The 21,211-nt window shown below is 49.8% G+C and overlaps 1 protein-coding gene across 1 annotated transcript in view; it reads right to left on the bottom strand.

Annotated features, from left to right (window-relative positions):
- Positions 1-21,211, bottom strand: part of LOC131209052 (uncharacterized) — a 105,760-nt gene that overhangs the window by 13,552 nt on the left and 70,997 nt on the right. Inside the window, exons 2-7 of the mRNA XM_058202023.1 lie at positions 12,595-12,837; positions 10,379-10,611; positions 7,799-7,845; positions 6,887-7,008; positions 1,897-1,974; positions 1,024-1,080 (exon numbers count right to left, since the gene is read on the bottom strand). Coding sequence (XP_058058006.1) covers positions 1,024-1,080; positions 1,897-1,974; positions 6,887-7,008; positions 7,799-7,845; positions 10,379-10,611; positions 12,595-12,837 — 780 coding nt within the window. The remainder of the gene's footprint in view (positions 1-1,023; positions 1,081-1,896; positions 1,975-6,886; positions 7,009-7,798; positions 7,846-10,378; positions 10,612-12,594; positions 12,838-21,211) is intronic.

Here is a 21,211-nt window from a genome sequence, read left to right as displayed (position 1 = left end):
TTCAAATTTCCAATTTAATGATTCGATTGATGTACAAATGAGCGCGTATCGAGCGTTAAGAGGACGATTCGTAACGTTTATTAGCTCGTCAACCTCATCGAGATTACTTTTGCTTGTTAGTAAATATGTGAAGGGTTTTTTTTTTAATTTTATATTTTTTGTCGCACAACCACTCGACACAGGACATTCAAAATAACTTCTCAACCCTCATCCAAAGTTTGAAAAGGTACATTTTTCGTTAAATAGAGACGTTAATAAACAAAGTTGTCGGTTGTAGGCTACTGAAAATTCACAATTAATCCAACAGGAGCCTTGTTCCAATTGTTCGTGAAAATAACTTTGTTGATTACTCGACGATAACACCATTGTTTCATGGGCAACTAATCACCAAAATTTTACGCCACCAGATCGTGGGGATCGTAAGATGAAAACGATCATAGTTCGTGCGACAAAAAGAAAACCGTACGAAGCAACTCAAGATGCAACCGTCGGCGGTAAAAGTTACAAGTGTATTTTAAGTAGCACAAAATACAGTCAACGTTCGAACATCGACACACTTTCGTGGGACTCACTAAGAGCTACAATGGCATTAGTCCTTCAAACGATGCGAAAGTAGTGTTTTTTCTGAACGATAAACAGGACTAAACAGGACCACCGAATATGGCAGTAAATGCAGGCCCAAAAATATTAGTTCGATCGGGTATATTTGCGACGTGCAGATTTATTCACGACTCGCAGAGTTTGAAACGAATCCAAAGTACAAGCCGCACGGCGGTGACTAATGGCTGCGTCCGTTGTCACGTCAAAAGGAATTGAATTTCTTATGACGGTGCGGGGGCCTCTGATGATTCGGGGCAGTCGGGGTGTGGTAGTTATAAAGTTAGATGGGACAGAAGAAACTCAAAATGAACCATCGCTGGCCGCCAGCAGCGTGGTCGGCCAGCGGCGTTGGGAAAGATGGGAAAAATTGGAAAGCCGTTACACACTAGCATCGTGTCGGGACGCGCGGGCGGGCTCACTTACCTCTTCGTGTTCGCGTTGAAATTTTTCCTTCTTCCGCAGCGCTTCCTGTATTTTTAGCTGCGGTGCCGCCCGGATGCGAGGAGGAAAGAGTGCGGGCGGGAGGGAGGAAAGAGGGGGAAAAAGAAGAAACGAGGTACCGTAAATGCCGTGAAAACAAATGAGTTGGTGAAAAGTTTAAAGTGCCTTTCGACTGCGCCCGCTTTCCGACCGGCGGTCCGACCTAGGGAAGTGGCACGCCGATGTCACTCTTTGCTGCCGCCGGTCTCGCGCTCAATGTCCACCCGCCAGCTCCTGGGCACGTCGCCGTCTCCGCCGCCGCCGCCGCCATCGCCATCGCCGTCGCTGTCCGTGCCTTGCCCGTCTTCCGTTTCCGCGATGTGTGCCAGTAGTAGCCGGTCGCCCAGGCGCTTCCGCACCTGCCGCTGTCCCCGTCGCACGCCACCATCATGCTGCTGCTGGCGGCGGGGGTGCGGGGGTTTAATTTTCCGAAACGAGGTAACAAGCTTGGAAAATAATTAAACGTGTCGAGCGGTACACACGCGAGTCGAGCGGCGACCGGCCGGTGAGGCGAACTGAAGCAATTTTAAATATTTCTCTACTAATCTCACCCAGCCGGAAAGCGTGGGCGGTGCGCGGGAGGGAGCGCAGGGTCCGGGGTGATGGTGCTGCTGGGGGTGGCGGTGGCGCGGAGGAGGAAAATCGGAAGCTGAGCCGAAGCGGAATCAACCGGACAGCGGCAGGACGTTCTCTACTGGGCGCAGTGCGGTGGCAATAGGAGCAACAGCAGCAGCGGCTGCAGCAGCAGGAGTAGCAGCAGCAGCAGTGGCCACTGAATGGAAATTAAACTTCGCGCGGCGCGGCGCGAATACTTACCCTCTGAATGGTTTCCTCGAAACTTGGCTGCGGTCCACCGCCATTCATTTGAAACTGTCTCAGTCTTTCGTTTTGTGACTGAAAAGAAAACAAGATGCAATCAGCGTGCGCCAAAGAGAGAGAAAGAGCGTGACAGCGTCGAATGGTAAGAGGAGGTGGGGGTGGGACAAGGAAAATCACGCCAACAGCCCCTCGGCCGAAAGTGCGAAAAGTGGCCCCCAAACGGAACCCCCGGCAAAGAAAACACATTAAGCCATTTTTAAAAAAACACCGGACACCGGAGCCGGAAATGGTGAAACGGGGAAGCTGGTGCAAGAAAAAAAACGGCGGCACCGTGCAGTCGGAGCGACGGAAATAGCCCCACCGGAAACGGTTTTGGGAAGCCATGCGGTCAACGCGGCGCGAAACGATCACCTCTTCTGCATGCGAAGCTGCAAAGTTGAACAATTTGCATAATAAATTAAAAGATTTTTGTTTTCTCTCTCCCTCTTTCTTTCTCTCTCTCGCTCTCTCGCTTGCTCCGAGGGCGTCCTGGGTGTCGCGTTGCGTTGGCTGAAGTTTGACAAAAAACAAAGCGCTCCCGACACTTCCTAAGTGGGCTACCCAAAGTCGGTCTTTCCCCGGCGTCGGGTTCGGAATGCCAACCGTTTCCGGTCATTCGTTTCGACTAGCGAGTGAATCAAAAGTCACGAAAAAGCCGCAGGGCCGAACGAACGAAATCACTACTCATTTTCTTTGCCCCACCTTTGGGTGAGTGTCGCGTAACGTTTCTGCTGCATGCACTTCCGCTGCAGTCCTTGCACGGGGACCGAACTTTCGTCGCATGCACTTAACTCGCGGCCACACCCCGGGAAGCAATAATGGAAACAGTACATTCATTATTTCCGTACCCGTTGCTGCAGCAGCGTGCAGGTGCTTCATACGTTTTGAGTTAGACTTCAAACTTAACCTGCTGGTCAGCGGCGAAATTGCAGTTTGCAGTTCTGCAAATGAGCGTTGATTTTAATTTAAACCATAAAACATAAAATAACGCTCCAGAAACAGCACTAAAAACCATAAACTGTTTCATTCGCAGATGAAGTACCGCTTGAGTTCGATATAATCCTAGTGGTATTAAAGATGTTAAACTGAATAAGAACATTAAACAACAAATGGAATAATGGACCGGATTGTTGTTGATTCAGAAAGGATTCTGGAGCTATCAAAGCCAAATAAACCGTTTCTTTGCATCGGTATGTTACAATTGACAGAGACTTACCACAAGAGTCTGTCAGGACTTCGCAGAAAGCTTGCCAGAGATGCAAACGTAGGCAGAGTAAGTCAAAACTCTAGTTTGGTATGCAAAGAACATAATATTCTTCGTGGAATTCCGTGGATTGGAGTATTGAGCAAAATCCTTTACGAAATTCCTACTCCTGCGACACTATTTGAACTATCTACAAAATGGCACTATGGCTCTAATAAACACAGACCTATCATATAAATCCGTAGAGAGAATTTCCGTATACAGCTGTCTAGCAGCAGCCTTAGATTGTCGTCTACTTGGAGAACATCTATCAGACGTCACCGTTGTCCGACGGAACCGTTTTGTGATTATGTCGTCTGTCATCCAAACACCCTTCCAGAGAGCGAAGAAACACTTGAGGACAATCGACAGAACGCGCCATTACAGTATAATGCAACACGCAAGTCAGCGGACCGGGTCATTGATGAGTCACCATCTTTTCTGCAGCCATCTGTGTCGGTTGACGCGTGTTGACTGCAGGAACCGTGTTGAAACCATGAAGAAAACACACAATACGTACAAGGCACCATGCGTCTCCATCGAGAGGCACGATGATAGAAAAACTTACGCCAGACATTCATCCGTCACAGCCCGTCCGGAGATTTTGCTCCGCTGCCTGTCACGGAATGCAAAAGGAGCATGTCGATGTGACAAATGATGTTGCTAAACCGTCCAAGCGCACCCATTATGGTCTCGTCGAAAAACAATCATAGAGAAACTTAACTTAACCCTTCAGCCATGGGCCATGGGCTAGAGATAAAGAAACCAACGACCGCTGAGCTGAGCTTTTCACCAGACGGGAAGATTCTTCATTTCGTCTCTGCAAAACGGTAAAATTCTTGACTCACCATCATCTCATGGAAGCGACTCCAGGACATGAACGAAAATCTTAGTAAAGGCCCTGCGCACACGGCTCGCAAAACATATTGCCTACGGCACATTCATACATTTTCGGCAGTCCTTACGAGATGAGGTAACGTAATTAGCGGCATACTCAAAGCTCATGCCACGACGATTGTGCAGGAAATGCAGAAAAAATATGTCACATCCCGTCGCCGACGGTCCCCCGGTACCACCATTCGTCTACGGTGCGTCCATAAGGAATGAATAATTAAAAATATGCTGATATTATTCCAGCACTCCATCTTTCTCCGCTTGCTCGAAATTCACCTACTTTTTTTCGTCCCCATAAGGTCAACAGCCGCATCTCGGAGGAGTAAGGCACCATGCTTTATACTACATTTTAAGAGCCCCCTGGTGAATCATTAAAACCCGAAAAGGTCCTTGCTCGCTCCTCCGATGGTCCGTAATCATAAAAAGCCCTTCCAACGCGCTGTGAGAAGCTGACTGTTGCATTGTCTGCCAGCTAGCGCAGATATTACTAACGGCCACTGCCGGCAACGGCTGCTGGCAGCGTGGCGGCGCGCTTGTGCCGTTCGCATTGACGTGAGTCCAAAAGCTCAAGAGTGTGACGCTGTTGGCGGCACACACACAGATGTATGATTACGATTTTTTTTTTTCGGTGAACGCCAGCCTGAAGCGGAGAAAGTACGAGGTTCCGCGGGAGAGTAGTGCGTCTTCTGTGGCACACAAACACTTCAGCCGGTCGTTCAGCGGTCCGAACGACCGCACCCTCGGTGGCTGAAGGGTTATGTGTTACCGGCGGCGGGGTCCGGATAAAGCGAAGCCAGTGAAGGGCCAACTCATAATTATGATTGCTATCGCTTCGTGCGCTCGCCAGAATGTACGAAACGTATATTGAAGTCCAAAAACCAAAAAAGAAAACACAAATTCAAGTGGCAGCGCCGCTGAATGGCGCCGTTTCTTGGGAGCGCCGTGTGCAAGTATGGCATGGTGTGGTGTGGCGTTTCGTCGCGTTATCTGACAGCAACAGGGGACGCATAATTTCGTGATCCCTCCAACACTCCAAACACCATTTTGGCGTGGTCGAACTAAACAAGGACGAACTTTTGTTGATGGGCTTCCTCCCACGGTGTAATCCCGCAGAGCGCAGTGTGCGTAAAATAACGGCGAAGCCTCGACGTTACGGTGTCTCGCGAGATGGAAATCTTAATAAGGTGAATTTTTTGTCTATTTTTTCGGGCTCTTTATATGCAAAAAAGCGCTCTTTGTACTTTGCACCATAACGACATTGGCGTAAAGACCAGAGCCCGATAGAGAGAAAGAGCGGAAGGTAGTACAGCGCTTCGGTGCATACACTTTCTCTTCAGCATCAACCGTAATTCGTCCGCGTCGGCGAGCGGGCGCATGAAATGGCGAGGCCGGGTCCACGTGCCCCGACCACAAAACATAATTAAAATTCTACACCTGGCCCCGGTTGGAATCTGGCATTGCACCTTTCGCGAAAATGGTGCCTTCCGCGTGTTTAAAGCCTTTGTACGATGGCCACCGCATGTTTGCTGGTGGTGGTGATGGAGCGCCTGCATTGCTGCAGTTCAAGGGGCTCGGTTTTCCAACACACTACACAACAATGTGTACCACAAATTTAAAGGTTACCCAGAGCCGACGACGTACTTGTCGTAAGGCGGAACTTCCTTTTACTTTCTACCGACGCTACTTCGCAGCTTTCACTGCGCGGCAGACACGCGGAAACCGTCTACTCAGCACTTCCTTTCTGCAACGACAAGAGCAACGAAACATCCTGGTCTCCTGGAGCGGGTGCCCGGATTCACAACGTACCGCAGCCGTGGTCCCCACAAGTCCCCACAAGGATGCGCGTCACAAGCAACCACGCGGGAACGCGGAAACAAAGCGCAATTAAAACCTGAAACCGTGCACCTTCAGAAGTGTTCGGCTGCGATGCAACAACGCAGGACGCGAGCAGATAAGACTCCCCTAATGTGACATGATACGTGCTGAAGTTGTTGCACATCGTCTGGTGCACAACAAAGCGGGAATGCACTTGAGGCGTACACTTGAACGAGTGCTTACTCAGCGTGCGGTGCACGGATCACTGTCTCCCTCTCTCCCGAGAGGGCTCTCCCGTGTCTGGGACGGAATGTGTCGAACGCCACTTGCAGCACCTGCCCTGCTCGGAGGTCCCCGGAGTAATTGGGGCCCCGGGGGGCAACGGGAACCAGCTCCGGCGGGTACCGGAAGCCCACACCGGCGAAGAAACCGACGGAACACACACCGGCACTACGTCTCAAGGGTAGCGGATCGACAGCTTCAGTCTTTTTGTCAGCCGACCTCCACCACATTTACAGACGGGGCACAATTTTACGTCAGCGTAGGGGACGTGCGTGTCCTGTCGCGATGAACAGATAGCAATTATTACTAATGCATGTGTGAGTTCAGACGCTCCCGTTGTCGTCGTCGTCGCCCGTGGTGTTCGTGTGGCGAAAGTGTGCGATAGTGTCGCGCACCGTGCGTACCACCCACTTAACCTTCGTGGCGAGGGGACATCCGAGAATGGCACAGAACGCACGGCCGACGGCCTGCAACAACCTTGCACCGTGATGCGTTCGGCAAACAGAGCAAAAATCGATAACATCTTTCCAGGGGGAGATGTGTGAGCAGGCAGGCGCTTCGAGCGGACTCGCTTTTTTAATGTAGTGGTCGCATCCGGCCGTTGATGCGTCAGGCCTCCGGCCCCACGATTACTCCTCCTACAACGGGCAAAGCAAAGCAAATACAACGGAAAGGTGGTCTGCAGCGGAGTGAGTGTTGAGAGTGTATACCTACCCTGGACTGGGTCGCAGTGCCGCCGCTGGTATTTTGATTCGATCTATCACGCCTATTAACAGTCTTTAATCCTCTCAGGAGCCTCGCCAGGGTTGTCCGCTTTTTGCTCGTCTCCCGACCGTCTGAAAAGAGGCGAAACAGTGAAACGAGTTTGAGTCTAAGGTTGAGAGTTTGCTGAGAGCCACAGCCCGCAGATCGTAAGTGCGGCCGAAAGTGGCAGCCTGGGGTAAGCTGGTTCTGGCCATCGCCTACTCATCATCGGCCGCCAGTCAAGTGGTCGCCAGTGCTGAAGGGATGCCAGAGCTCGGTGAAATATGAAAATATACTTTGCGTAGGTCGTTGGACGCGAACGAACGAAATGAGCCGCTGGCAGCGTCGAACGAATAAAAACAACGGTCACAACAACCGAAGTGTCCGCCGCCACCGTAATCCGATGATTATGTGCTCCGGTCGGCCGTGTGGCCGGGAGTGTCCGTGCCGACCATAAACATTTCACGGATGATTCGCTGCTGCCGCTACCGCGTCACCGTGTGCTCTTTCACACCGATGTCTCGGCTCCTGCGTGCATATTTTGTGTCCGTTTCGCTCGATGCGAAGCGGCCACTTTCGCCGCGACGCGACCCGATGTCGATGCTGCCGTGGCCGGGGGTTTTTGGATAATTTATCTCAATTATTATGGCGTTTTTGTTGTGTGCCGCGGAAGCGATGATTTATTTGGCGTTAAATTAGACAACCGATGGCTCCCGATGGCGACCTCTGGCACGCTAATGGGGAATAAAGTGGCTAAGTGAATGCGCACCGCGCCGAACGGGGGCCACCGCCGCCGCCGCCGCCGGTACACCTTTCGTCCGGAGCCGTGCAGCAGTCCGCGGATGATTGACAGTGGGAAGGCACACTCAAGAGGACACTTACCCGTTGGTGGAAATTCGTAGAAGTATGCTGAACGTGGGCTGAGACAGCTGAAAAAGGAAAACAGAAAAGAAAATAAGCACAATCCGATCAATGCGAGCTGTCAAGTGTTGGGGCAATTAGTTGGTTTCAAATAATGGCAAACAAATTGTTCCGATACAAGAGCCACTTTCCATTCCCTGTTCGCCAGCAAGGCTCGACGGATAAGAGATAAATGAATGAAATTAATGGAAATACTGTGCTAATTAAATTGAATAACTCACTCTTAAGCAAGAAAACAACCCGGATATATAAAAGAAAGAATTGAAAAATGTTTTCAAACACACTGAACAACAAATGTGCCTTTAACATTCGTTTAGAAAAGGTTTAAACTTACATAATCAAATTCCCTATTTAAATAGCCCATTCGCCGTGCTGACAGTAAAAGTTATATTCAATTAAAAACAGGACACGAATCGACACAATCGACACAATTGGCGATATTTCGCCCTGCTCCGAAAGGCTCGTTGTTGCTCTAAAGCGTCGACGGCATGATTGTAAATTTATTTCCCGTCGGTGTTGCGCGCCATTAAATTATGCGATGAACGGTGCAAAATTCGATTGTTTGGCCCATCTTTACGGCAACTTTCATGGCATACGAGAGTGTGCATGCATGTGTGTGTGTCGATTCGGGAACGTGGCGCTAATCATACATTTGATTCCGGCGCAACCTGCGGCACCACCGGGTCGGTTGTTAAGAAGATCGAATGTTTGTGCATATTCCGATTAGCCCACTGTCATCACGTTCGGACCACCACGTTCCTCTCTCCTGGCATCTAGACGGCGGCCCGTGGTCCGCCGGACACGCAGGACATCATATCGGTTCGTTTCACGGGGGCTACCCGCTGCATAATTGAATATACAAAAAGGGACCCCTAATGGGTGCCACAGGCTACACGTTTTTCAAGGGGGTTGCGGAGGACACGGAGGATGTGCCCCCGCTCCGCCCGGTGACACCGGTGAAATAAATGATCATACCTTGTCTGCTTTTTCGGCCATTTGCTAATGAAAAGATGGCTCGAAAATTCCACTTCCTTTTCACTCACCGATGGCCGTCACCTTCCTGCATACACAACCGTTGAACGCCCAAGCGGTGCCAGGGGGGCCATGAAAATGCAATTGATTGCAAAGTGATACGCGATGGCCTACGGTGCGCTGTGGCAACGGGCCACATATCCTTCTTTTATCGCCCGAACCGTTCCCGACCCGTGCGCCCACGCCAGCCACTGAATATAAAGCGGAAATAAAACAAATTCTGCCCACCACCACCACGGTATCCCTGAGGCTTCCCCGCTGCTGACTGCCATCCGGCCGAGCATAAACGGGGTACACCGAACCGAACCGACCCCGACCGAACCGGTCCCCCGGAACCGAGCCGGAGACCTCGCACGCCAATAAACAATCATAGGCGTTTGAGATAAAACATGCATCTATAATAATATGAAATATGAATAATTTATTACAATATAATCGATATGAGCGCCACGGACACACGCAAACACGCGACTGCCAACATGGAGCGGGCGCCATGTTGAATAGCAATTGTGACGAAAATTTGGTGGCCGAACGGACAAAAGTCACACCCGTCGATATGCGCTGTTCGCCGTTCGACTGATGACGGTGGTGTTGAAAGTGTGATTCTTTCACGCGTTTTTCTCTGCTATTGGCCCTTTTCAACCGTTTGTGTCATAAATCGGTGGCAGCCATATGAGCGGAGTGGCCTACAGCGAGGATTTCAGCAAACAATTAAGAGCTCCCAACGTTGGGAGCCCACAAATGGTCGTCAAACAAGAGTAGCAAAAGAATGAAAGTGTGCCGCTTGTGAGTAAGTTGTTGGTGTCGTGTGTTGAATCGATTGTTGTCAACTGGTCGCCTGATGCTGGAGGGCCCCATTTAGTGTGAAGCGATTATGCGCAACAATCGCAGTGATTGGCACGCGAACTGTGTATCGATTGTGTTCCGTTTAAACCACAAGTAATCAGAGTTATGAAACTGAAAGGTGACGCGAACGATGTGTAATGTAAAATGTAAAGCCAAACGTGGGTGAAGGAAAAAAGAAAACACACTATGTCTTTTAAATAACGAGATTTTTTTAAATATAATATAAAATGCAGCCAGAAAGAAACTGCAGCAATTAGAAACATGATTTGAAAGATAGGTTCTTCTTCTTTTGAACGCATCCAAACTGGAAGCAAATGGATGACAGATTAAAGAGTTTTACATGTTTATGTGTCAGTAGTTTTTCGGCGTGTGTTAAACATGGAACAAAGAATCAATATTAAATTTTGTTTTAAACTAGATAAAACATGTACTGAGACCTATACATTGTTACAGCAAGTTTATGGTGATGAGTAGAGTAAGAATTTAAATTTAAAATAAAAAAAATCAACTCGTCATTTTAAAGAAGTACTGTGAATGCCAGAACATGTTCAGAAAATCTACCTAATAAAAAATAGCGAAAACAAAATCCTAACAAATATCATCTCAATCATGCCGCCAAATTATTGTGGCACATCCCGGCCCATTCGTTTGGCCATTGGTTACCTTGGCTGTGCTGCCGCACTGTTGGCAGGTACGTTGGTGGAATTTGTTGATTGTTGGGGCTGCTGTTGCTGTGGATGGAGCTGCTGTGGCTGTTGCTGCTGCTGCTGCTGTTGTTGCTGCTGCTGTAGCTGTTGATGTGATTGGAGGGTCGTTCGGGCCACCCTGGGAGCGAACACTCCGTAGCCGAATCCATAAATTTCGTCCTCCTCCTTGTCGGACAAACAGCTGGAGGGCTGAAAAGGGAACGTCGAGAAAAGCGAGCATGAAAAACAGGAGAAAACACGAGAAACGAAGAAACGGAACGGATTCTACGCAGTGACGGACTGCGCAAGACGCACGCTTCCTTTGCGCTGCCTCCTCTTCGGAGGCGGAGTAAGAAGGGCGAGTCGAAGGCAGAGATAATCCCAGGCGGAGCTTGACGTGAACGCGGACAGAATTTGCAATTTAATTATTACAATTAAACGTGTCTCTTCGGATTGTCTTTTCTTTCTTCTCTTTTCAATCTTGCCACGTGGAATGCGCCATGCGTAGGGGAAAGCGGGAAGCGAGCGGGGACCGAGGTCGTCACCGTCCCACAGTGGCGTCCAGCGGTAAAGTAATCTTTTTAGCGCGAAGAACATCTTCTTCATGTCTTCCACGGCCACACAGCGACCGGAGAGCCCCCGGGAAGGACCTGTCGGGTCAGTTTCTCGCGGGGGACTGTTATTTGCTTTTGGCAGCCACATTCCTCCTTCCCGGCGGCGGTCTCGGTCGCGATTCCGTGCCAATCGTGCCTTGTCATTAGGGCGACGGAAGCAGATGGCGCTCGCTAGGCGATCAATTTCCCCAAATGGATGCGTTTACATTCGGCTAATTCGCCTGTACGGCTCACCGGGAACCGCGCACTTCAAGCTGTCCGCAGGCTGACATTGCGGACCCCACGCAGAGGACCGCAACGAGAGCTTACAACAAACAAGCGGAAGCAGAGAGAGAAAGAGAGAGAGAAATGCAACCCCAGGAGCCGTACACAAAATGGCGAAGAAAATGAACGCATCATTGGTGGTAATTTGCGCGAGTTTGAATTCGAAGCAGCTGACTGTCCGGATGATGCTGGCTCCAAAACGGACCGCGCTCAGCAGTTCGATTCGATTTGGGTGGCAGACGGCAATTAAGGCGCATTATTTACGGGGCAAGTGGCTACACATTAGTCCGCGGGAAAGGCAGAATTGGGTAAGGTTCCGCCGGCACCACTCCGTCGGCCAACTGTTCTGACTTGAGATGCGACGATGTCCAAGCCGCGTCGAAACAGGAATCGGGCGGAACCGTCGGGCCAAAAATGCTGCGAGTCATGTAGTTGCGCAGAAGATAGTGGAATGCGATTTTATTCCAACTTCCAACACTTATAAACGCGTCACGAAATTACGACACGGCATAAGTTTTAGTTTACTGATCAACACATTGCATTGACCATCGGAAACAACTGATAAACAGCGCGTTAACCGACTCAAAGAATTGGTTCTCGGAAATCTTCAATTTGCAATCGTTAGACCTTACTGGTTTTGGTTTAGAATATTGAAAGGTTAACAGTTAATTGATTGAAAAATATGGATATTTATAGAAAGTAAATTTAGAAGAGTAACTTAACATTGTTTGGCTTGGCTTTCGAGTTGCAACGTAGTTCTAGGAATGGAATCGTAGGAATTAGGAGAGAAGGAGAAGTCGTAGGAATTTTTTTAAAGGTTAAAATAAAGGTTCCACATGAAAATGGATGCCAATCTTATCATTGTCTCATTTTGCCAAAGTAAAGTCTGAGCCATAGATGGATGAAGCTGCTGAAGTAATCGTAGAATCACCAACATAACTGTATGGGGTTTTATACACGCGCTGCCATTTTTCGAGGATTCATTTTTTTATATAGAGTTGATCCTGACAGCCATCGCCATGCAGTTACGTTCGTAGTGTTTACATCCGCAATTGTTGTTTAGTGATTTCAGCAGCCCCATGTATCTGTTTTGCTCAGGCTTCACTTAGCCAAGACGCAGCAACTGACTTTAGTTCAATAAAGAGAGCAAAGCCCAAGCCAAGTCAATCATCCTCCGGAGGTCTCGTAAAGCAAGTTCGTCACTTGCAATTTTAGATACAACTCCAGGAATTAGAATTTTGTTCACACATCAAACGATCCTATTCTCGTTCTGACTTTCGCTTGGGTTAACTGGCCGTGACCGTGCGATACTTACCGAGTACTTGCCGGGCACGTAGATCGGCTGGCTGTGACTGTTGGGTAGGCCTCCGTGGCAGGAGCTTCCCCGGTGGCCGCGGATAAGCCCACCACCGCCGCCACCGGACGAGCTGTGGGGGCTCCGTTCCGACCAGGCCCGCTGGCGTGCTTCCTCCAGTGCCGCAAGGACCTCACCGAACGGGGCCATCAGCAGCTCGCAGTACACCGACGCCAGCCCCTCCAGATGTCCTCGGCCGGCATCCTGGTGGGAAGGGAGAAAATAATAAGAATGAGGACAGCGAGAAAGAGTTGCCCACCAGGCAGAACCAAAGCCCTCCACAGGCCATAGTTTGTTAAAAACAACAAATTAATAAACACCACCAAGCAAGGGGGAAAAAATCCGTCCATACGGAACCGTCGCCGGCAAAGACGTCGGCGGTCTTTGGCTCAACCCTAAACCCCCCCCGAACCGTTGCCGGCCCAAAAAGGAGTAGCTCGTAGAAACGGAAAACAACATAAACCCCGCCGACACCGCTGCCGCCGCCATAAGGCGCATCCATTGTTTTTCGGCACTATTGTGAATTGTGTCTGTGGCTGGTGAGTTCCGCCGGGTCGGGACCGCCGCTTCGTTGGTCGGTGGTGGCCCACAACATAATGCATCGTGAAATTTGAGCTGCATTCAAAGGACGGATTTTTGCTGCTCACATACACACGGGCGTACACCGGATTCGGCTGTGAAAGGGGCCGACAGAGAGGGCCGATAAAACCAGTGCGTCAAAGGGCTCAAAATCCGGAGGGATTGAATTCCGTGCGCCCACCGTGGGCCGCCGTCAGGCGGGGGGTTTGGGGGATGGGCGGTGAACCAATCAGTGTGCCGCCTTCTTTCGTATGCAATTCGCGGCACACTTGACAGTTGAATGCAATCACGGTACGCGCGTGAGTGTTGCAGTCGATCGTGCGGAAGAATTCGAGGACGGTCTGGGGGACGACTTGGGACGACGTGTCTTATGGCGAATTACCTTTGATGCAACCGAACGCAAGGGACCAGGTAAGGAACGCACAGCGACATCATTAATTAAGAGGCCAATTAAGGCCCGGTTCGCAGGCGGCCTCTGCCTGCGTGACGCTTTCGACGAAACCCGGAAAGTGAAAGGATTCCATTGTGTGGATCCTCCTGTTCCTCTTTGCTGCCTTTCCACGGCTCCCCCCTCGAATCAGGAAGAGGATTGAAGAGGTCTAGGTCAAGGCACGGAGCGCTGCCAACCCCTACCGAAACCATGGCCCTGCCTGCTGGTGGACGGCACACGGTGGAGGAGGTGGCAAAAAAGGAGCTAATGAAGTGTAGCGAACCGGGACTGATCCGGCATCTGGACACGCACACACTGACGCAGTATGTGGAGACAGCATTGAGTGTGTTCGAAATTCGACACCATCGCCGCATACTTCGTCAAGGGCAATTCAAGAACACACAGAACACAAATTGCCGACCGCAACCTCTACCGGCGTTGTGAGGGGTTAAGGTACCTAGCTAAGCACCGAGCGAACCTTTGCCAATTAAAGTCTACATTTTTTTTCTTTTCCGATCTGATTTGGACCGGACCAAGGGATTGGTAAAAAGAACACTCAGGGTGCAGAGACCAAGACACCTTGGCGAAGGATGCTAAATTGGATTTGATGGACATACCTTAGCATTTGATCTTCCCGTTTGGGACACACTTTGCGTCTGACAAAATACGTGTTCGAGCACTTTCGAGCAGTTTCTTTTCAAATTTCTGATCTTCAGTATCCATTATTATATGAGCCAAGGAAACAGCGACAATTGCGAAGCTATGAAAAAGGAGCTAACCTCGAAGAGCGGAGCAGAAAACCACAGCCTACTCGAGCGACGTAAAGCCTACTCGATTGTGAAAAATACTCCTGTTCTCTAGCCGGCTGTGCAAAAAAAAACGAATTGCATCGGCAAAGGCAGAAAGAAGCGTCATCTTCGAAACACCAGACGAGTCCGATGCGTTTCCATTCGGGCTACGACCACGCACCGAGTCCTTGGGACACGCCGTCGTCCGACAGGAAGCTACAAAACGGATAGAGAAACCATTCGGTTGCACCCGAACAATTGTGGCCACACTCGTTTTTGTTTATGGCTTCCGCTAGGCGGCAGTTCCCTAAACTGGGCAACGTTTCGTTTTTTTTCGTTTATTTTCGCAGGGTGTTGCGAGCTGCGTCGTTCCGCCAACAATCGACTTCCGTTGCGGCGTCGTGTCTAGCCGCTCTCCTGAGGCATCGTTTCGTTTGGCATGCTCCAACACGCAACGCACGCCACGTGGATCGTCCGTGGATCAAAGGCTCCTAACTCTGGCTCGGCCACCGCACACACCAAACGGGTCCGCCATTCGCAACTCGCTACCAACACAAAAGTGCCCGGGTTTTTTTGGTTGCTGGTGTACTTCACAAGTGCGTGGCGCGAGTTGTTTTTCCGATTTTTCTTCACGTAAAACCAAAGCTGTGGCAATGGGCCTGGTTCGCAACCGGAGGGGTCGCAACTTTGGGTGTCTTCTGACATAATTTAAATATGATTAGGAAAAAAAAATGGGAATGAATATATTTACAGAATGTGCTGGACCGTGAACCATTTTAACGCCAGAGCGCGCGGAGTCTGGACTGGAGAGCCATAGGGAAAACAACGCACTTCAAACTTCAAGAGTGCTCGCCACAGAAAGTGCGGCCATTGTCGGTACGTTCCGGTGTAATCCTGCTCCTGGTGTGAACGTGTCGGTGTGTGCGCCATAAACAACCGGCACATAACCCGTGCACACTGAACAACTGAAAGGCAGAACTCAATTGCCTTCAACCATTGGTTAGATGTCAATTGTACCGCAAACAAGGGCACAGTGAACTCAGATTTAGATAACGGAACCGTGTGAACCGCCGAATCAAGGATGAGTTTTTGTAGAACATAATTCACTTTGCCGGCTGGCTTTCGAGCCCGTCGCGAACGTACGTAGCCCGAATCCGGGCCCGAAACGAACCGGGTTCGCGCACAGCCAACCGAAGCCGGCAAATGAGCGGATTTCAATTATTGAAGCCGAGAGAGCGACATCGATCGATCGATCGAACGCTCCACATCCGGCAAATAAACCAATCAATCTCTCATCCCGATTAGGACGCGTAGATTTGAGCGCACTTCCGTTCATCAACTGGCGCTCGGTCGGCGCTGTCACGCGGTGAGTGATAAATTACCGGATAACAACCCAAACCCACCCACCAGCCGATGCGATGCCGAAAACCGCACGTACCCCCCGGGATCGGAGATTTTGCTAAGCTAATCCAGGGCTGGGCAGACGAAGGAATCTACGTGCTACGTGCTGTTTGGGACATGCCAGATCCGGTCGATCGATTCGGCCAATTAGTATTGGTACGATTCTCGGTAGGGATTGCACACACTCTTCCGGTACCGGTAGTAAAGTGAATGATAAAATCGTTTACGATTGTTTTAAATTAATCAACAGAAAATCGGTCTCCCAGGTTCGAAGAACCATTGAGCCCACTGGTGAAACTGTTGGGCGCTGTTTTAAAATAAAACAGTGAATCAACCAAGGTTTGAAGGGTGCTTTGTGGAGTGTAAAGAATTTGAATCATTGCAGAATTCTTGGGGCTGTAAGCCAAACGTGATCGCGCTAAAAGTCTCTTTAGATCTCCCAGAAATCTGATATCACATGGTCTGAAAAGTTCCGAGCCTAACACGTTGATGGCGCTAGTCTTATTGAAAGCTTTTGAAAGTTCATGATGTTCTACTCATAAGATTGCGAGTTGTTGTGCTAATAGTGCCAATACTTTATTTTCAAAACGATGGATGAAACCCCATTTTTATGTTTTAATAATGCAGTGCTTTTGATGGCAGAAACATCAGAAAACATGACGGCTGTAAAAGATCTCAAAGAAGCGTGTTGGCTTTATATTGCATGTCCATTTGACTATGAGAAAGCTCTATCCTAAGTGAGTGGCGCGTTTGCTCACTTTTGACCAAAACCAAACCTATAAATAAATGCTCATCGGTATGAAATTCTGCCCGAACGAAAAAGTTATCGCTGAAACTGAGGCCTATTTTAAGACAAAATATAAAGGATGTTCTAGAAAAGTGCAATTTAAATGTTAGAGCGGCACTGGAATGATCGTCTGGCTCTTGGAGATGACGTTGATGAATAAAACCAATATCGACCAAAGACATGCGTTTTCTCTCTTAGGCTCGGGACTTATCAGTCCATGCGATACTTCGTTGTGGAATTTAATTTCGCGAACGTTGGGCCTGAATTTGAAATTCATACATTGCTAATGTGGTGCCGGTTTCGTGGATCACTGATTTAGATTTGGCTAAGGTTCGTTTCTTGCTCGATAGAGAGAGAGAGAGAGAGAGAGAGAGAGAGAAAACAATTGGCCACCATGCTGTATAAGATTTCCCTTGCCAGAAGAGCCCAGAAACCAGACGCAAATTGAAAACGCAGCCAACGAAATTCGGTGGCCGCACACTGGCCCTTTGCAAACACACACCGGGGGTGAGTAAAATCAATATTACCACCACAAATGGTGCGTTTGGCACCTTGGCCGTGGCGGTGTGTGTTTGCCATTTTGTTGCCAACCACGGCCGCGAACTAAAACACACCCCGAAGGCGAGCACAGCCATCGAGAGGCGAGAGCTTTTATTAACTCGAGGTTGGCTGGCTGGCAGGGTGGGAAAGCTACCCCACTTGCCAGGACTATCCACAGCACCGCGGACTGGCACGTGGACCGGTGGTCTGCTAGTCACCTCAGTGTACGAAAAAGAAACAACAACCACGGACTCCAATCACCAACAACACCCTGGTCTTGGTGACCGGGCCCCGCGTTGAATAATTCAGTCCACCGAAATGTCGAAAGCAATCCGGAGTGTGGATTCGTTTTCCGTTTCCGGCAGCACACAGGTTGGCTTTGGATCCTTTTTATTTCTTTTTACTTTCTGTGCACTTCGGGGCCGGGGCCATTTTCTACTTCGCTTTGGATGGCCCTCTTGACAGGGGGTGGGTGATTTCTGTAGACTGGCTCCCCCTGCCGGGCAGCCGTGTCTGCGTTTTGCAAGACCTGCGCCTATACCCCGCCACGACCACGCCGCTGCTGCTGCTGACGGAGGGAATGGACGAAAAATGTCAAATCGAAAACGTGCCCGGCATTCCACGGGACGGGCGCGAACGTCGCTGGGGGAAAGAAAATTGAGTGGTTTCCCCGGGGCGCGGCCGAAGGGTGCCACTAATTTGCATACGGTACGGATTTCAATTTCCCACCGACCGACCGACCGGCGGGAGGATCAAAACTGTCGAGCCGGGCGTCAAACCGACTAAGAGGGGTGACTCGCGCTGGTTGATCGTCCGCCCAATTGGACTGGAGAGGAAGTGTTGCGGTGCGGTCGCTGACTTGGTTCGGTGTTATCCTTGAGCGAGTCCTTGTCCAAACAAGATGAAAGATGACGTGCAGGGTTTGCTTGAAGAGATAGCGTTGGTCGGACTCGAAGCGTAAGATGCGTCCTTTTTTGTGGTTTACTGTAACCGTGGTAACAGCACGAATCGAAAGGGTCCCAATAATTTGACAACCATTTGATGGAATAATTGAGTCTGAACTTTGTCGTTTCAAGCACGCAAACGGTTGCTAACCCTGAAACTTGGAGGTCTCATTTTATCAGAAGCGACCGCTGCAATGTCCTTCATATCGTTAATGTTGGTCACAAATGCATGAGAAAAAGTGGCTCGTCCAAAGATGTCGGCATTTCTTACTTTACAGGCACAATAGTGGGCGACTTCAAACGCCCTCAAACGTAAGCTGCCGACTGAAACATGTTTCTTTTTAAGGGAAATCCTTTGCCAGACGTGAAATCAAGACAATGTTGCCAAGAAATCATGATGAGGAAGTCCAATTCGACAGCTAGAGCCATCTGCTTACAAAATCCGGTTTCATACTTTTGGACATGGCTACGCATGCTCACCTAATAAGTGCTCGTTCATTCAATAAAAAAAACTGGTTACAAAAATCAGTTACGAATTTACACTAAACTGGCATAGCCGCCTTTTGGTACGGTATTTTCTACACTAATCTTGTAACGGATGCCTCCATCAAATCGCTTCGATTCTAATCGATTTTTTTATTAAATTGCCCTTGTGTTGGTCAAATAGAACGTATATCCTAACTTCTAAGAGCAGTGCCTTTACTTTCGGCACGATAAAGCACATTTCTTCATTCTTCAGGAAAAAAAGAAATTCAGATAAAACTAACAAGGATGCCCAGAGACATTCTACAGTTTTACCATCCAAGCGTATACTTTGTAAAGCGTTATTACATTACCTAAAGCTTTATTACTTAAACCGATGTTTTCTTTTTTTGAGGCCACATTAGAAAAAAAGCCATCAGTTTGGCTACCGTCGAGATTGCGTTTAGAACTTTTAACGCGATTTTAGTGTGTGGTAATTTCGCTAACGAACCTTCTTGCTAAGCGTTTCGTCAAATGAACACTCGAAGCCACAGAACACCTTGATTTTATTACACATGTGGATGAATAGCAAACAAATAATTTGAAAAATTAATTCCAGAAGCACGGTGAAATGACCCATTTTTTCGAACTTTTTGTCACACACATTGGGAACCGCGCTTGGGGGGGAAAGCTGTCCGCATGCACCAAACAGTTCCCAAACATTCCGCTGTTCCCACCGGACGAAGTTTGCGACAAATCATGTTTGCGCCCGGCGCACGAAACATGTTCGGTTTAATTAGGAGAAGCAAGGAAAAAGCATGGGTTCCCCTCGTTTTCCACCAACCGCTCAAGTGTCCTTTCGCTGTAGCCACAGAAAGTGGGAAAGGATCTGGTCGGCATCATCATCTGACGTTGCGCTTTTCAACGGGCAGGCGGCGACGAAAAAGCGGGTCAACATTGCCGCCGGAAAACACGGTTAATTACCACTGCGCAACGACGATCGGATCGAATGTGGGCGAATGATGGACGTGTTTGTAACGGGCTCTCAGCGCGTTGCAGTAATGGTGTGCCGGTGGGTGGCCACGTGAAGCAAGCGAAAAATTTCTCCATTATCCCGGCACACCGATAGGCCCCCGTCTGGGCGGCCGAACCTTGCGGACAAACACCGGAAGCCGCCGGAGGCCGACCATTCACAGGGCCGGCCCGTTACCGGCAGCGACAGGATCAACGTTGAGCGACTGTGACGGGCCAGTAATCCTTTCGCCACTCGCCCATTTCCGGCTCTCGCCCAATGTGTTTGTGCGAATGTGTGCGAGTGAGCGAGCGAGAGAGAGAGATAGAGAGAAAGAGTAATGAGTTTGCCGCTAGTCTGCTTCATGCTGCCATGTTCGTAAACTAGGGCTACATGACATGGATTGGCCCTGACACGTCCTGGCACTCCGGAACAGATTACCTTTCGGCCAGTCGCCGGTCGACCCGTCCGAAGGACGCGCCCGAGCCCTGCTAGATGTTAGCAAATCATCAGCGAAGGAATATTAAACGAATCAAAAAGCCATTTCTGGCCGGCGGTTTGAGTTCGTGTCACCGAAGCGTAACTTATCCTCAACCTTTTTTTCCCGAATGCCTGTCTGTGTGTATGTGTGTGTGTCTTTTTCACCACCTACTACAAAGCTCAAGTACTCAGTTCGCAAAGCTGCAGCGGGCCGGCAATCGAGGGCCGAGGGTTGACTCAAGGAGATGGAGACGGTGTAAGTCCAGGTCCTCACCACACTCGGACCGCCACTGCAGGGATCTGTGGCGCCGGAGCGGGCGTGACGCTGTAACGCGCCGGAGCCTGGGCCGTCATCCATTTCCTGTCAATTTATTATGCATAACGTGGTGGCTCGTTACCGAAGTGCAGCGTCGGTGTATCGTTCGGTTCAGTGGAGAGGTCCTGTTGTTCCGTTTCCACCGAACTTGGCCAAGCAGCCCGACCGGGCCGGCCGATGGTTTTGATTTCGGGCTGCCGACGCAGTCCTTGAGAGAGTCCTTGCATGATTTTTACATGATTCTTGCACACTAAAAAACCTCGCGTTCAACAACGAGGATAAAAAGCACAGAAAACGCAAGTGAGAGAGAGAGAGAGAGAGAGAGAGAGAGTCAGAGTGAATGAGGGAGAAAGGGAGAGCGATAGAGGGAGAGAGAGAGAAAGCTAGCATTCCGCCGAATTCATGAATTGGTGATGAGCTGTGATTTTGCCCCGGAGTTTACACTTTTCCCCGTCCGGACACAACAACAATCCGGCCAACATCCGGCGGGCCTCGGCGGTGCGTAACGCAGGCCCGGTCGTGCGTGAATTCCGATTTGCGCGATCCTGCGCGAGCGAAGAGAAGTAGTTTCCACGTCCGCCGAGTGCTCCACAATGAGGGCCTCGGTCCGGAACACGCCGGCGAATAATTCATCAGCCAGCGCCGAGGCGGCAGAAGCCGGAGCCGGAGGTTCCGGCGGGACTTTTTTCGGGAGCGTCGGTTGCAAACCGTATGATTCATCGATTGGTCCGGGAGGATGATGAAAACCTCAGCGTTAGGGCCCATGGGAGGTGATTGAATTATTAATTTACCAACAAAATGATAAATACAGACGCGGACGGACCGAAAATACGGCGCCA

This window comes from Anopheles bellator, chromosome 2 (assembly GCF_943735745.2).
Source record: "Anopheles bellator chromosome 2, idAnoBellAS_SP24_06.2, whole genome shotgun sequence".
In the NCBI taxonomy this organism is placed as follows: domain Eukaryota; kingdom Metazoa; phylum Arthropoda; class Insecta; order Diptera; family Culicidae; genus Anopheles; species Anopheles bellator.
The sequence above is the reverse complement of the archived record's forward strand: the minus strand, read 5'-3'. Positions and strand labels throughout refer to the sequence as shown.